Below are 17315 nucleotides of genomic sequence, written 5' to 3' on the forward strand. Positions count from 1 at the left end.
GTGTTTTCTTTGTTTCTTTCCCCTTTTCTTTCGTTTTTCTTCTTCTCCTTTTTTTTTTTTTCTTTCTTTCTTTCTCTCCTTCCCCTTTTCCAAGGTCCGGCTCACCTGACGTTAAACAGCGAAGGTATGGTTTGCAGTTTTGGTTTGGATTGGATTGGATTGGGTTGGATTGCCCCCAACCTGCGCCTGCAGTTTCTGCTCCCGTCCTGCGGCCCCACCCCTGCCCCTTCCCCTCCCTCCTCCCCTCCCTCCCCCCTTCCTCTGCCATTTCTGAATTTTATTTGGGGGGGGTGCTGGGTGGGGGCGGGGCATGTCCTTGTCTGTGCTCTCCCCTCCTCCTCCCCTGCCCCGATCCACCCCATCTGCCTTCATCTCACCTTGGTTTCTGACATCAAGAGATGTTTGAACTCCTGCCGTTGTCTCCACTCACCTTTTTCCATTTTCCTGGTGGTGTACCTCACTTTTTTTCTTTCTCATGGTGGTGTTTGATTTCCTTCCACTCATTCTGAACATTCTTTCTTTTCTGTGCACCCAAGTGAAATGAGAAAAGCATGGGCTGGAGGAAGGGAGTTTAGGCAGCCCCATTTCCCCTCACCCCTGCCGCTACAGGGTGCCCCCTTATCCGTGAAGGGAAGGAAGAGGGAGAGAGCGGGGTGGGGTGGTGGTGGAGGTGCAGGCACTGCCCTTTCCACAGCTGCTCACGTACACTACCACCCTTGTAGTTTTGAGCATCTCCTAACCCCTGTTTGACAGATGAGGAGACTGAGGGTCAGAGAGGTGACGTGACCTGTCAGTGACCACATAGCTCGTTAACTGGTGGTACAGCTGGGACTAGTTGTCTCAGTTTAGCTCCCTCTGCCCAGTTGTACCCACCTTCAAAGTCCCGGTGCTGAGCACACCTGGAGCAGAAGGCGGGAGCCCTGACCTGGATCCCCCCAGCTCTGCCCTCCCCCTGCCCTCCCCTGCCACCGATTCCCTCTGACCTCAGGTATTTGGCCATCCAGGCCCTCAGGCCCTGCTCCACCTGTCAGTTCCGGCCTCTGCTGGGGCTTGTCTTACAGGGAGACAGGGTGGGGTCCTTAGCCTGTAGGGTGAAGCCTGGGTGGCTTGTCAGGGTGGGCTGTGGATCTGAAATTTGGGATGGTGTAGGTTTGGGGAGGTGAGGGGCTGGCATTCTCCCAAGAAAGGTGGGGTAAGAGGAGGTCCCAGGGTGGGGAGTCAGGAGTAGAAGCCCTGATTGAGTCTTGCCCCTCGGGGCCTGGTTCTGGGGGTGCCGGCCATGGGCTCACCTTTGCGGTCGATGAAGGCCCAAAGGACCCCAGCAAGCCCCTCCCCCTGGAAAGTGCCACAGCTCAGGTGTTCTCCGAGCTTTAGTTTTGGGGATTTGCAATTGGGGTTAGGGAAAGAGCCCAGACAGGGACTTTTTTGCTCCATCCCCGAGTTCCCCTCACCCCAAAGCCAGCACTTGGAGGCTGGCAGTGGATCTGGGTGCCCAGGAGCCGGCCGCTGAGGGTACCTGTTTGGTGGCAGGGGTGGGTGGAGACCCCCAGCCTGCCTGGAACCCTTCATGTTGACATGTGCCCGCAGGCACCTTTGGCTCTGGAGAGCTTCACCAGGAGGCCTGGGTGTCGACGAGTTGGGGAATGGGGAGTGGGGGCTCATTTCTGAGAAAGGGCTTCCCCACGCTCACGATGAGCCCCCGCCTTGGTGTGGACAAGACAGAGAGATGAGGGACAAACAGCCCCTGGGAAAGCCCATGGTCTAGCCTGTGGAAAGGTAACCAGAGGAGGCCCTGGGTGCTCCCACTGTCATAAATGGAGCCTGTGGGGACCGAGGGGGGGCTGAGGGATGTCTGTGGCAGGCGGGCAGGAGAGCGAGCCTCAGAGGGGAGGCTGCTGGGGACCACGGTGGTGCTGGGGACCTGGAAGTGAAAGCTCAGGTGCCTCCAGGCCCCGAGGCTGATCCCTTTGCTCTTTGTAGAGCAGAAGGAGCTCCTGAGCCAGAAGTGGGGGCCTCTGCTCCTCTGCCCCGCTCTCCCCTCCATGGGCCCAGGTGCAAGTCAGTGGTTTTGAGTTGGACGGGGTCTGGGGGCAGACGGCCCTTGATTTGTCAGCTGGCTCCTTCCCTAGGGGTCCCCAAGGCAAGTGAGTTCCCACAGAAGCCCCTCCTCCCCCGTGCCTCCAGGCAGGAGCTTTGCCCTGGAGCAGGCCCTCCATCACCTCAAGGCTGGGTGGGGCTGGCTGGGGAGCCCCCTGTGCCTGACCCCCCAATTCTGCTTCTCCAGTAGGGTCCTTACTGTTCTCCGAGGGGGGGGCCGGGAGAGGAGGAGCCGGCGATGTGCACCAGCCGACGAAAGGTCAGTGACCCAGGGTCCCCAGAGAGCCCAGCCCTCAGCTCCCTGCAGGCTCGCTGCACCTCCTGGGGGCGGGGGGCGAGTCGCCGAGTGCACCCCGCAACCCCCTCCCAGTCTGCAGGAACTGGTGGGCCTGCACCCCCAGTGCCATTCCCAGGGCCCTCCTTGGGCCCGGGTGAAGGGCTGCAAACCTCCACTTCTTTCCCAAAGCCTAGTTGTTCTGTTGACCTCTTTCTAGAGCACGGGTGCCTTTCTCTGCGGAAGCTGCTAGGCCCGTCCCTGGAAAGCATCTGCTTCCCTGGTAGAGTGGCCGGGCAGCTAGGAACACCCCCTTCCCCCCATTTAATCATCATATTCTGGAAGCCTGCTGGATGCCCGGGGCACGGTGATTCCAGTTGGCGATGGCATTTCTGTGGATGTATCATACGTGACACCTCAATTTACTCTCACGCCCCTCTGTGTGGGGCTCACTACCCTCACACTACAGACGAGGACACGGAGACTTGCCCACCTCCCTGGTCAGCCCGTGCCCCTTGAGCCTGTCTTAGGGCTCTTGGGGATAAGCCCCTTTTTCCACACCAAAGTTGCCTCGCCTAAGAGGATCTGCCCTCCAGGAAGGTTACGGCCAGGTTAACTCCCGTAGGTGCAGAGTCCCGTCTCCGTTCCGCACACAGTGCCCTGTCTGCCTCGATTTCCCCATTGCCCCACCCCTCCCCCAACCAGCTGGTACGTCTTTCAGCTGATTCTGGAAAAGCAGCCCATCCGTCCACCCACCTGGAAGCCTCCCTGAGCTCCCCAGGCGAACCCAGACACTCCCTGGCGTTGTGTCTACGTGTCCTTTACGACTCTCCTCCTGCAGCACTGTAACTGTCGTTTGCTTGCCCGGAGGACAGCAACTGGGTGTTTTCATGCGCAGTGCCCCAGTGCTTTGCACGGTGCTGGGTGCACATGCCGCCTTGTCCTCAGTCAGCGTATTTTAGATGGGCCAGAGGTCTCTGTTGTGGAGGGGCTCACGGATGCCCTGACGGATAACCACAGGAAAGTGTGCACACGCAGGCTTGGCTTGGAGGAGTTCATTTATTCATTGGCACACAGAGTTACCTCCCAATGCAAGAGTCGTTGTTCTGCAGCGTGTTTGCAGTTTACGAAGCCGTGCCCTGGCTGCTTTCTTTTAGATGCCCACGCAGCAAAGGGTGCGGCAGGCCGATGACCAACTCCTCTTCCCAGAGGAGAAAGCTGGGGCCGAGGTCACAGAGCCGGTGGTAGAGCCGACCCCGGCACCCAGATCTTTCTGACATCCCACGTCCTCTCGAGGGGGCAGGACAAGTTGTCACTGGGCAATAAGTGCCATCTGAGCAGAACAGACAGCTGTAGGGGGTGAGGCTTGGGAAGGGGCTAAGGGGGGACTTGAGGTGCTTCCCAAAGGGCCTTGAGCTGGGCCAGGATGGGAAGCATCTGCTTGCTCCCTCTTGCTACTTAGAAATCCAGACACAGTGATGGGTCTCTGGCCACGTTCAGCGTGACTGGGGTCACGTGTGGGCTCCAGACTCCCCAACTGTGGGAGGCGAACAAGTGTCAGCTTTCACCCACCCCCCCATTCCCGTGCCAGGAGCTGTCGGGAGCTGCAGTTGTTTCCAGCTCCTGGGATTTGTTCCCGAGCGAGCGGTGAGCCTGGTGAGATGGGGGTGCGTACCCCTTGGTGGTCCCACGTCAGGGCGGTGCACTTCTTAGCCCCTGGGATCCCCACATCCCTACCCCAAAGGGCACCCCCCCGATCCCTTGACGTCCTGGTCCCCAAAGCCTCCACTCAGGTCTGTCCCTGTCCATCCCCTCATCCTCGGGCTTTTCCACCTTTGCTCCTCTCTTTTCTGTCCCTGTCCTTGAAATCTTTCAGGCTGCCTCTGGCCACTCCTTGCCGTGCCCGTCTTTGGGCCACCCCGGCCCCGTCACTCCAGCACGGCTGCCACTGCCCCCGTCCGAGGAGCCGGGGAAGGGCCTCGGGCCTCCGCTTCGCCCGGGCACCGCGGGCCGGCCCCGCACGCGCCCGCCTCCTCTTCTCTCGCCTCTTTTGTTCTGCCCCAATCACTTTTTCACGTGGTCACCTCATTCTTGCCTTTCTTTCTGTCCGACTCTCTCTTTAATGATATCTTCTTTGCAGTGAAGGTGCGGGAGTAGGAGGGAGGCCTGGCTTTGGGGAGGGACCGGTACGTGTGGGGACAAACCCAAGGTCAAACACATCCCCTTGCCTGGTTCTGGAGGGCTCCGCCAGGGCCCGGGCAGCCAGCCTGGTTGCCATGGAAACAGCAAGGCCCTGGGAAAGCCTCAGCTTTCATTCCCCCGAGGTCCCTGTCCCCCTTTTCTCACTGGCTGCCTTCCCGGCACCCTTACCTGTCCCCTCAGGCTGGCTCTGCTTCTTTATCCACGTTGCTTCCTTCACTTCTTGCTTCCTCGCAGCCCTGAGCTGTCTCCATTTCCCTTCTGTCCCTCCCTGGTGGTCGCCTTCTTCTCCACCCCACTTCCCTCCATGTTGCCATCCACGCCACTTCCCCCTTCTCGTCTCTGCTTGGTTCCTCACCTTTGCTTTCTGGTCCTCCCCACTTGAACCCTAAGAAGGCGGAGGGGGCAGTCAGACCGTTCTCTCTGGCCTCACTGCCCCGTGGCCTCAGGAAACCGGCCTCCCCAGCTGCAGCGAGGGCTGTGCCAGGCTCCGGGGCAGCAGCTGGTGCCTTGGCGGCGGGAGGCAGTGAGGACAGAGTGTGGGCAGCCTGCCCGGAGGGAGAGAAGCAGGCCTGCTGTGGGTAGGGGGCTGGGATCTGCAGAATCTGCACCCAGATTCAGACTGCTTCAAAACGGAGCTCCTCTGCTGCACCCTGCTCCTCAGGGAAAGGCAGGTGTCTTCTGGGGGCTGCATGTTTGCCCCGGCACGGTGCCTAGCTGCCACCTGGGCCTCGGGAGCCTGTTGTAAGAACCCCTGCACTGGGTGGGATAGCTCAGAGCTCTTCCTAGAGACCTTTCACCCCATGGTCTTATGCCCTGCCCTGTGGGAGGCAGGACGAGCTGTTGTGGCACCGTGTCTTGATGAGAAGCCAGTCACTGTCAGAGTCAAGCCCTCTGGCCCCTCCTGACTCCGCTCTGGTTCTCTTGCTCCTGCTTGTGCCTGGGCTTGGAAGGGCCACCCTCCTAGTACCTCTTGCTTGTCACCACCTGCAGACTGCTAAGTCTTGCACAGTCCTTTCTGCTTCTGCTTAAAAAGTGCCAGTGGAAGGAGCCCTGTGCTGATGCCTGACACACAGCACACACATACCACCCACACGCCACACACGTCATGCACACACAGCACACACACACCACGTACATCACACGTCCTGCAGACACACCACCTGCATCACACACACATACCACACACATCACGCACACAGGCCTCCTTGTCCTTAGCCCCTTGCTGCTGTACCTGCCTGGCACCCATGGTTTCTCCCCTCGGTGCACTGGGGCACTGCAGAGGCTCGCGCCCAGGGTGGGCAGGCCAGTCCTGCAGGCCTGGAGCAGAGGCTGGGTGGGGGGTAGCACTCAGGCTCCGCCCAGTGGCCCAGCCCTACCTGCTGCACATCCCCTGTCACCCGCATGTCTGTGACACCCGCCCTTCCCCATTCTCCTTGCCACTCACTGCCCAGCAAGCCTAGTTGTCCCATCCTTCCAGTGAGGCCAGTCACTGTCCCTGGGTACTGGGAATGGCAGGAGTGGGAGGTGGGCTGCACTCCAGAGACCCTTGGTGCCTCGGCCACAGGGAAGGGACCCCCAGGGAGAAGCCCATACCTCTTGTTTCTCTTCCACAACTTTGTTAAGGGGAGTGGCCGATGGGGGTTGGTGGGGGAGGTGATGCTGAAACCAGCTGCTTTGGGGGCCCTGTGGCAGCTTAATTGTCAGCTGTCAGGGTGAGAACCACTTAGCAACCTCCTGGTTCAGGAGCAGACATGGGGGGTACGGGGGGTGGGAGAGTTGGCTTTTGACAGGCAAGACGGCTGAGCCCCGAGAGGAGACTGACAGCCGGGGTTGGGGACTCGGATGCCACCCACACCCAGCCGGCACCTGGCTGCCCGTGGGGCCTGGGGAGGGCCGGGAGCGCCCCGGCCCACTCAGCCTTCTCCCATTTTCCCCAAACCGGCGTCCAGGGAAGGAGGAGTTCGTGGCGACCTTCAAAGGCAACGAGTTCTTCTGCTACGACCTGTCCCACAACCCGATCCAGAGCAGCACGGACGAGATCACGCTGGCCTTCCGCACGCTGCAGCGCAACGGGCTCATGCTGCACACGGGCAAGTCCGCCGACTACGTCAACCTGTCCCTCAAGTCCGGGGCCGTCTGGCTGGTCATCAACCTGGGCTCGGGCGCCTTCGAGGCCCTCGTGGAGCCCGTCAACGGCAAGTTCAACGACAACGCCTGGCACGATGTCCGGGTCACCCGAAACCTGCGCCAGGTAGGGGAGCAAGAAGGCGGCCAGGGCCAGGGGTGGCCGTGCGTCGTGGGTGGGAGTGGGGGAGAGGGCTACCTGGGCCAGGGATGGGAGGGAGCTGTGGTTCTGGGGCAGAACGAGGCTTGGGGGCAGCGAGGGTCCGGAAAGGGGGGTGATGGCCTGGCCGGCTTCAGGGGTGGGGGGTGGGGCGGAGGCACCAGAGCTGCCCCTGGGTGGAAGCCTGCGGGGAGAGGAAGGGCTGGGCTCAGATCAGTTTCCAGGGTTGGGGCTAAGAAATCATTTGATTCAGGAAGTGGGAGAGGTAGACTCTGGCCTAGGGGATATCCTGATCCTAGGGCAGAAAGAAAAGCATACAAGAAAGCCTGAGGCAAGGCAAGGCTTGTTTAGTGGGAGAGGCAGGGAGCAGGTCCAAGTAAGGAGCAAAGGAGCACAGCCTCTCCCTGCAGCCTGGGGCTTTCTGGCTCCCCCGGGCCCCTAGCCCAGCCCACCCTGGGTCGGCCCTTTGCACACAGGACAGGACTGACCGCCTTGGTGGTCCCTCAACTCCTGCATCTGGACTCACCCACGGGAGAGGTGTGGAAGCTTCTGGGCTTGTCTCTGGCCTCTTAGCAGTGGTGCTGGTCACCTCCCACAGGCCCCAGGTGGCCCTTGCAGGTGAGATCCTTTCTCCGGCTGGTCTCCGGCTGGTCTCCTGCTCAGTGGTCCTCAGAAGTTCCTGCTGTAAGCAGAGCCCACGCCAGACACTTCTTTCCAAGCAGGGGTGCAGCTGTGCACCCCCTGCATCCCGTCTCCACCTGCTCACTCCTTTCCCTGCTTATTTGACACCTGGTGTGCAGGTGCACAGGCTTTTGTGGGTCCTTCTCTTTCCTGGGTCCCTAACTTCGGGAAAGCCAGTCCAGCTCCACCTCCAGCAGTCTCGGCACCTCCAGGAAGACTGAGCATCCTGCCCTTCTTGGCTCTACTCTCTCCTAGTTACCTTCTCTTGGGCTTCGTGGTTCTAGTTGTGTGGTGGCTAATCTTTGTGGCCTCTTTGTCATCAGTTGTCTTCCTCCTCCTCCTCCTCCACTTCCTCCCATGGAAAGGCTAGTTAGTGGGGCCCAGGATTCTGGCTGCCCTCCCACCCTTCTCACCTGCTCTTGTTTAACATTGCTGAATGATGATCTAATGGGGATCCCTCTTCATTGAATGCTTTTCCCCCTCACTGTGAGGATGCGGTGACTCATCCTCCTGCTCCATTACTAAGCCCGCTGCTACCTGTTGCAGTCAGACCCCTGCTGATGTACCTATTTTTAGTGCCCCTTGAGTTCTCCAAGTGGAGTGCCTGGTGGGGGTACTCCTGTTCGACACGGTGCCCCCTCTCCACGTCACATCATTTTCTTGCCCGATCACAGGGCTGCCACGTGTTGTCAGCACCGTCTGAGCAAACCTGAGGGTGTCCTGCACGCTTGTGATACTTCCAGGCCCCACACCTATTTTGTTGGGGAGGGTTTTGCCTTGAGCTCCTGGCTGCCTTTCCCTCTGCAGAATTGGTGGTGTCACTTGGTACCGCCTTTGGCCCGATCCTACAAGCCTGGAGTCCCAGTCACCCATTGTTTGGCCAACAAATGTACTGTGTATCCAGTGTTGGGCACGATGGGAGATATGGAGGGAAAAAGACACGGTCCCTGCCCTTCCAGCTCTTAGGCTCTCGAGGAGACGGGACGGGTGTGTGAAAGGTGAGCAGAGCAATCCCTCTTCTCAGAGTGACCCCGGAGAGTGAAAGCAGGCTCTCAAACAGATGCCTGCACACCAGTTCATCGCAGCACCTTTCACCATAGTCAAAAGCTGGAAACAAGTGCCCATCAGCAAATGAGTGGTTAAACAAAATGTGGTACATACCCATAACGGGATATCATTCAGCCATAAGGCAAAGTGAAGTTCTGAGACATGCTGCAACGTGGAAGAACCTTGAAAACATTCTGCCGCGTGAAATGAGCAAGACTCATAAGGACAAAAGTTGTATGATCTCACTTATAAAAGAGAACTAGAAATAGCAAGTTCACGGAGATAGCAGATTAGAGTTTACCGGGGATGGGTGGATGAGAAGAGGGCGGAAGGGCAGTGCTTGTTTGCAAAAACAAAAGCAAAAACAAAATTAATTGCTGAAACTGGTAGGGGGTTCCTGAGGTGGAAAAAAAAAGAACAGAGCAAAGCCATGCGTGCAAGTGCCGGATGAGTAGCATCAGCTCTAAGGGTTCCAGGAGCTGGAGAAGCTGCCTGGGAGGAGGGAGCAGTCTGTGGCTGGGACAGGTGAGGCTGGCCTTGGGTATAGACAGTGACTGGTGACAGCCTGTCCCAACGCTCGCCCAGTCACAGATCCAAGGTGGGAACCAATGGATTCCCCTTCCCTCTGACTCCTGTCAGGTGGGTCAGAGCCAAGTCAGGTCACCTTGACCCAAAAGCAGGGCCTCAGGGCCAGAGAGGGTGTCAGCTTCAAGTCTTATTGGGAGCCTCCTTTTTTTTTCTATTTTATTTTAATCATATTTTTTATTGTGGAATACAACATATATACGTAGAAGTGATAACTTTCCTAGAGCAATTTAACAAGAAGTTAGAGAGCAAATTTCAAAGAATGTTATGGGTTACAGTTCCACAGTTTCAGTTATTTCCTTATTGTGAAATATAACCTATATGCAAAAAGGTGACATCACCCTCCTGCAAATGCAAGCCTCACCCGAGCCAGGCTCAAGATCAAGGGCTTGACTTATAAAGCAGGGGGTTCCCAAGTTCACATGGCATATGTTATATCCACAATAATCCATCCATATCTCACATTATCATCACTTAGTTGTACAATCATTATCACTCTCCATTTTAAATAATTCTCATGACCCGAAACACCCCATAGCTCTTTTTACCCCTTAATTATTTGTCCCTAGTATTTGTGTGGCACTAGTAAGGTGTTCCTATTAATTACAGTCCCTAGTATGCAATAGGTAGATTTTTCCAATATACCCTTCTGTTGTCAAATCTCTGTGTTAGTGTCATACCTTGGAAGTATATCATGCAAGCACCTATCCACATTTGTGGTGCTGATCTGTGGGAAACATGCCTTTAAACGGCCCTTTTCAATCCTATTCGCCTTCAATACAGCTCTGACACTTATAATCCCATGAACAAACAATCCTCAACTCTATCCATTGCCATACCTTTAAATTCACCCTCATTAACATATCTGAACATATTACATTATCTATTCTCCCTGCACTAGCTTCTGTCTGTCTCTAGGTCCCCAATATTCTACATTATAAGATACTGACTTTACATTGTTCAGGGAATTCCTAGTAGTGGTGACATACAGTATCTCTCCTTTTCTGTCTGACTTATTTCACTCAGCATTGTGTCTTCAGGGTTCATCCTTGTTGCCATATGTTTCAGGACCTTGGAGAGCCTTCTTTAGAAAGGCTTTCTGCAGGGGGTTTTTTGAGCCACTCCACTTCCGTAGGCGTAAGGAGCTGGGAGCTGGTTTTCACCAGGAGGAGCCCGGGTCCTTGCTCATGGCTAGTCCAGCCCCCCAGGCCCCTTGGGCGCCTTTTCTCAGGGCTTCTGGGAGAAATTAAGTGGGTCTTGTCTCTCGGGCTGTGGTTCTCAACCGGGGGCAACCAGGAAACATTTGGCAACGTCTGGAGATATTTTTCATCATCACAATTGGGGAGTTGCCGCTGGCATCTTGTAGGTAGAAGCTGGAGAGGCTGCTACACGTCCCACCGTGCCAGGACAGCCCCCCACCCCAGAGAATGTCCCGGCCGCAAATGTCATTCGTGCCAAGGTAGAGAAACCCTGCTCCAGAGGGACGGAGTCGCCCTCACGCTCAGTGAAAATCCTTCTGTGTCTGAGGAGTGTTGGGTTGGGGGTGGGATGGTTGGACCAGGGACATGTCCCTCCAGGAGCAAGGACAGGGAGTTAACAGAAGGCACGGCATCTGCCTGCAGTCCTGCAAGGTGAGTGGCCTGGATCTGGGACTGCTGTGGCTCCCCGTTATTTCCCCCCAGTGATTCGATGACCTTCCAGGGGCAGGGGGCGACCTCCCAACGAGCAGGGAGAGCGGGTCTCCCTTTCCCTCCCGTCTGCATCCAGAGGTGGGTCAAAAGGCCGGTTCCAAAGCCCGGAAGGCCGCGCAGGTTTTTTTCCCATTTTCTCCCTGAACTAGCTAATTAACCCCAGCCTCAGCAAGAGGCTCTTGGAAAATAGCCGTTAGGACCCGAGGAGGCTGCAGGGAGACAGCGCCTCCCCCTCCGCCTCCTGCCTCCTCCAGCCCAGCCCTCGAGGCCACTGGGACCTGGCAGCCTCCCCTGGGGCCCCTTTGCAGGAGTGATTGCCTCTGAGGATTCCCCGAGGCCTATTTTTAACCCTGAGCCCACTTTCCTCCCGTACCCCGTATGCTTCCTAGCTGCCTCCCACCACCGCCCAAGCCGAGTGCAGACTCACTTTATCATCAGCCAGAACCAAATTGGGAAGACAAGCTGGCCACCAGAGTGTCACATGTGCTCCCTCCCACCCAGCTCCGATGATGACGTGCCTCGGTGCAGAAATTTCCAGGGGCTCCCCAAGGCTGGAGTCCGGCTGCCCACTCATGCGGTTCAGGCTCCCTCCCGGCTTTCCTCCTGGCTCATCACCCACCCCGTCTTAGGACCTAACTGTGCTGCTCCCCACTTTGTTCTCCCAGTTCTCCATGGTGACCCTCTGAAAGCCTGGAGCTGGGGTGGCAGTCAGAGAGACGGGGTTCAAATCCTCGTTGGCGTGATCTCATACAGCCGCTCCGAGCTTCAGCTCCTCACCTGCAAAGTGGGGGCCAGTGGGGGCACAGCCTGCAAGCGCCCCGTGCAGCCTGAAACTGTGGGGGCACCGAAGGACTCACTGCTGCTGTCCTTAATGGCGGCATTTTATTGTTATTTTCAAAACCCTTCAGGCCCAGTTTAAATGCAAACTTCTTCAGAAAACTTAGCTTGATCCACCCCTCTAGCCAATCTCCCTTCTCTGCTGTGTTCTTTAAGCCCTTGAGAACGATTGCATTCTGCACATAAACTCATCGATATTTCGGTGCCTTTCTTATCTCTACTCCTTCAGGGCTTAATCCCAACAATTGAGTGGTTTTAGTAGCTTTTCTGGTTCATTTGGACTCTTTCTTGAAAACTTTCTTTTGACCAGTGGCCCAATTTGTGAGATTTTGGAATCGAGGACCCAGTCAGCAAATTTAACTATTTCATGTGAAATTGTTTAACTGTTGTCATCCTGGAGAAAACTCCTATTCATTCCTCAAGACCCAAAGAAAACCTCTCCCACTCCTTCCTCAGAATTTCCTCAGGACTCTCTGTCCCTCAGTTACAGCCTTTCTCAGAATACATGTAACACGTCTCCTCCATTAGCCACTGAGTTAAAAGGCAGACACCCAACTTCATTTCTCTTGTATCTCACCTAATTTCTGTATCAATCCTGTGAGGCAGGAGATACTATTCCATTTTACCAATGAGGAATCCGAGTCTGGATGGTTCAAGAACTTGCTTATCGTTGTCCGGTTAGGAAGTGGTAGAATTGGAAGTCTGTCTGACATCAGAGCTAATCCATTTCTCTGCCTCCCAGGGAGGGCATTTTATTGTCACTGATATAAAATGCAAACGATAGACTATAGTTCTTGTGGGTCTGTCATTCTTAGACATTTCCAAATCTTGAAACCATTGGAATGTCCTGCTTGTATCTCTTGGTGGAGTTGACCCCTCTTTGTCTGGAACTTCCCTTGCTCAAGTTCTATAGAGATTGCCTGCATTGCAGAGTTTAAAGATTTGTGCATTCATGGTGGACACAGGGTATAGTCTTGTCCAAAGGTCCTTGGCCATGAAGTTACCACTGGATAAAATGACTGACTTCTCCCCTTGTTGGCTTCGATCCCTTCCTCCCTTGTCATTTCTCTGCTCCTAGGTTCCAGCAGCTCTCTGGCCATTTCTATGAGTGGGGAGATGCCTTCCATGCTCCCTTTGTTAGTCTGAAGGTTCATCTCACCAGAACCTGGCCTGTGGGATGGCCTGGGCCCCCATGTACCTCTCCATGGGTGTCCCAGGCTCCACTGTAGCGTTTGGCCCCAGTGCCCACCCCACCTAGGCATGCTTCCCGTGAATCCTCAATTCCTGGGTCTAGAGAGATCTGCCTCCTCTATTCCAACTCTGCTAATTTTCAGAGGAAGCCTGGATCATTTGACAATTAGTGGAAGACCCAGGCTTCGACCTCACATCTTCTTTCCCGGTCCTTTTTGTAATTTACTCTTCCGCTTATTAAAATTAAACACTGTCCGTGAAAGTTGAGAACTTTTTTTTCATTATTTTGTTCTCAGTCACAACCTGTTCTAAATTAAAAAGAGTTGTAGTTGGACTTGAACCTCCAATGCCTTTTTTTCTGCCTTGTTTGACTAGGGCAGTGATACCAGAAGATTCTTACCTTTTTTGGTGCAAGTGGTTTAGCTGCCATGAAGCTGTTTGTTCCTTGTTCTGACTAGTTGGCCTCCTCATTTCATGACAGTTGTGCTAACTGGAGTACTAATCCCTTCATCACCCGTTATCCCCTTGCTCTAATCACTGCACCTGCAATTAGGCTCTTCTGCTATGTAAATTGTCTCCACATCACTAATAATTAATACAGGTTAGTCAGCACTTTTTCTAGCTGCTAAATATGGAATTCTGTTATTTTTAATTATACGAGGCCCTTATTAATTGTCTTACTGAATTAGTCCTGTACCCACTGGTTATAATAACTCTAACTAATGGATCTGTCCTTAGGATCCCTCTTCCCACAATCACACTCTCGGGTGTGCGATTTAGTATTTAATGGGCATCAAGCAATAGTGTCTCTCTGTCTCTGATGCTCTAAGTGAAGCTGCCAGTCCCTTTGGTATCTACCCCCCCCAAAGACCAGGGTAATTGTGAGGGTGGTGATTGCTGCTGTCTTTGGCAATGAGAAGAGAAAATGAACTTAGCACCACACAGGGGTGGGGACTCGGGAGATGGGAGAAGCCAGTGTAGAGCTTAGAGTAGAGTAAGGGATTCTAGAGGTAGGTGGGCCCGTGCCTTTTTTTTTTAATGATGTGGGATCGTGGAGTGAATTTCAGGTGCTGGCTGTGGGGAGGGGAGGCTTGGGGTCTCTGGGTGTGCATGGAAGGAGGCTGGGCTGCTCAGATAGCCTTGCCAATTCCAGGGACTTGCAGGGGTGGTGGTGGGGGCACTTAATTCTGGGAGGCGTGGTTGCCCAGAGGAGAATAAGAAAACGGGAGGGGCAGGGTGGGGGGGGCGAAGAAAGACCTGGGAGAACTCTCTGGGAAATGTGGGCTCTGGACAAGTCAAGTTGGGTGGGAAGGAGGAGAAGCTTTGGGTGGGAGAGTGGGAGGAGTGGAAGCAGGGTCTGGGGTGAGTAGATATGATGTGAGGGCAAATGATCTGCCAGCCTTTTCTGGTAGCAACTCACTGTCTTCCTTTCTCAAGGAAGAGAAGCAGAAAAACAGAGGAGCTGCCCCTCTGCCCCCACCACAAGTCCCACGATCTAGTTGCTCATCCCACATCCCCAGGAAAAGCAGATACTCCTTTCCCCTCCTCTGCTCTTTGGGAACCCCTTCCCTTTGTCTACAAATAAAACTGCCTCTCCTCCTTGGATTTGCTAGGGGCATTGGCCAGTCTTCTCTCAGCCTGATAGCCAGCTGGCCCATTGCCAACCAGTTAACCCATGAACCCAGCATGGTCACTGGTCAGCCAGTTGGCCAGCGCCAACTTGCTCTTCAGTCAGTTCTCCGGAAAGCCATCTGGTTGACCAGGCAGTCAGCAACCCCCTCGGCCCGTTCCCCGAGTCAACAGCCCATCCCTTCCCTCACACCCTTGCTCCCCTCCCTTCCTGACCCCCGACTTCCTAACATGTCAGCCGACAGGACTTACTAATATTGCATAACTGGGTCTGCTTCTTAACCCCCCCGCCTTCCCTCTCTCCCCCTCTGTTGGAAAACCCCGTTGCCGACTCTGTGTGTGTCACTAACACGCTTATAACCCGGGGGTTCCAGGGGTGGGGCAGGGACAGGTGGGACAAGGTATGAGTGAAAAACCAAACTAACCTTTGTCTCATCTGCGGAATGTCGGCCATCTTTAAGTCTTTGCTTTCTTGGTCCAGTTCTTTTGTTGTTTTCTCTACTAACCAAGGTCTCTAACTGTTCCCCCTCTGCAGATGGGGCTCTTTGGGGAGGGGACGGGCTGGGGGGTGGGGGGAAAGGAATCCAGAGAGGGGTGAGGGAGGGATTGGGAGAAGAAAGGGATTTAATTTCTGTGTGTGTGCTTTATTTCTCTCTCCCATCATAACTTAATTTTATTTAAACAATAAATACACTTGAACTAAACCTAAGGTGGGAGGGTCTGAACAGACAGCCAGATATATGTGGATATATAATTTTCCTCCTTCCTTGAGTTTCACAGTTGGTCATTTTATTTTTCTTTTCTTTCGTTCTTTTTTTGTTGTTGTCTTTGTTTTTTTTTGTTTTTTTTTTTGACCCCCCCCACATCCCCACCCCTACCCCCCATATCTCCGGTGAAGCACGCAGGGATTGGACACGCTATGGTAAACAAACTGCATTATCTGGTAGATATCACTCTAATTGTCTTACCGTTTGGTTTGCCGTGGGTTTTTTTAACTGTTCGATTCTCCCTCTTTTGTTTCCTTTCCCCTTTTCGTTCTGGTTGTTTTGCTCTTCCAATTGTTATTTGCGTCCTTGGACAATCTTTAGATTTTGCTTCTCTCTCCTTTAGTTTTCCTCTTTCCCTTTTCTTTCTGTTTTGGCCCAAACTCAAATCCAAAAGACAAACGGAAGTCAAGGGATTTGGCCTGCCCCTGCCCTGATCCCTGACTCTGAATTCAGATTCCTGGCCCGAGAGCCCTGGAGGCAGGCCCTGTGCTCATCGGCACTGGTTAGACCAGCCCCGATGCCAGGCTGCTTTTATTTCTGTTGCTTTATTTTGCTCCTCTTCTAATTTTTATTTTTCTCCCTCGGTTTTTTTCTCTTTGATTTGGTTTCTTTTTTTTGGTCTCCTGAAAATCCATGGAAAACACCATCCCATGACATGCTACGCCTCTGCTCACCGTGTAGCTCCCTGATGGGCCCCCAGGCTGGGGGTCGGGGGTGGGGTGAGACCTCCAGTGGCAGCCAGCTTGGGGGGGTGGGGAGTGACCTTGGAACGGGGAGGAGCTGCAGACCTGCCTGGGATCGGTCCAGATTTCCTTCAAATCACGCACTCATGCTGGCTGCCAGGCGGAAGGTGACATCCCCTCCCTCGCTCCTCAGCCTCGAGGGTTCCTGGTTCCGTCTCCCCCCACATTTTGCATGGCATGAATGGTCTTTCACCCCTGCCAGGGACAGCGTCCAGTTCTCCCCCAAACTGCTCTGCTCTGACTAACACTGTGTTCTACACTGTCTTCCTTCCCTGCCATCTCCCCCTTCCCCCTGTGGCCCCTGCCTCTCCTGCATGGGGGGCTTGGTTTCCTTCCCTGGAAGGAGAGTGAGAGGACAAGGCCTGGCAGGAGCAGGTTGGGGTAGATCAGTCGCCGAGCTCCTGTTTGGGTTGGCTCAGCCCCAGCGAGTGTCCGTGTGGGTGTCTATGTAAGTGCAGCTGGTGTGTGTTGGTGTGTGGGTGTGACTGTGTGTAAATGTTGGTGTGACAGTTAGGGGGTGTTAGTGGAAAAACTAGCTGTGAGTTTGTGAGCCCCTGCTGGGGTGAACCGGGGGATGCGTGCCTGCGTGTGTTTTCCAGCCTGGTGAGGGCTCCGTGTGGAGGTGGGCCGTGGGGGCTGGCCCTTACGCGCCATAATGGGCAGAAGCGGGGAGGCAGCTGGCGGCTGGCCCCTGGCTCCTCGCCTGTACCTGTGGGCCCTGCTCTGTGAGATCCCCTGGGATTCCCTCATGCCTGCCCAGTCCTGGCTCTGCGGCAGCAGCCGGTGAGTCATTGGCCTATTAATAATGCAGAGTGATTGAGTGCCAGGCTGGGGACCCTGCAGACGGACGTGTCTGCTCCCACGGGGCTGGGGCTGCTTGGGGCAGCTGCCTGGCCTTGCCCGCCTCCTAGGTCCGCATGGCTGGCTGGTGAGGACGGAAGTCTGCCCGGGGGGGGCTCCCAATCTGAGGGGCCTCCTACTTCCCTGTGTCCGGCCCCTCCTGAAGCTTTTCCAGTTCTGCATTTCCCTGCACCTACGGAGATTTGTCCCTGAGCTCGTGCCCATGGCTGAACCCTCCCAGCCCTTCCTGATCCAAGTCCTAGTCTGGCCACCCTTGGTCCTCCTGGGGTTCAGATGGAACCATGCAGTGAGCCCAGCACCTTCCCTCCGCAGGCCCTCCTCCTGCAGCAGCTCTCAGAGGTGTTAACTGCTCTGCACCCCGGTCAGGCCAGGCCTTTGGGTACCTGTCAGGAGCTGGGCATTTGGAGCTCACTGGACAGCCAACTC

At 55.2% G+C, this 17315-nt stretch overlaps 1 protein-coding gene across 20 annotated transcripts in view; it reads left to right on the top strand.

Annotated features, from left to right (window-relative positions):
• Nucleotides 1-17315, top strand: part of NRXN2 (neurexin 2) — a 109268-nt gene that overhangs the window by 28495 nt on the left and 63458 nt on the right. For 10 of the 20 annotated variants that reach the window (XM_037838114.1, XM_037838122.1, XM_037838123.1 and 7 more), the window contains exons 4-7: nt 95-124; nt 2285-2356; nt 6523-6824; nt 15417-15440. In XM_037838114.1, the coding sequence (XP_037694042.1) occupies nt 95-124; nt 2285-2356; nt 6523-6824; nt 15417-15440 (428 nt within the window). The remainder of the gene's footprint in view (nt 1-94; nt 125-2284; nt 2357-6522; nt 6825-15416; nt 15441-17315) is intronic. The other 10 variants (XM_037838115.1, XM_037838128.1, XM_037838130.1 and 7 more) reach the window with 3 other exon arrangements.

This window comes from Choloepus didactylus, chromosome 6 (assembly GCF_015220235.1).
Source record: "Choloepus didactylus isolate mChoDid1 chromosome 6, mChoDid1.pri, whole genome shotgun sequence".
NCBI classification, from domain to species: Eukaryota; Metazoa; Chordata; class Mammalia; order Pilosa; family Megalonychidae; genus Choloepus; species Choloepus didactylus.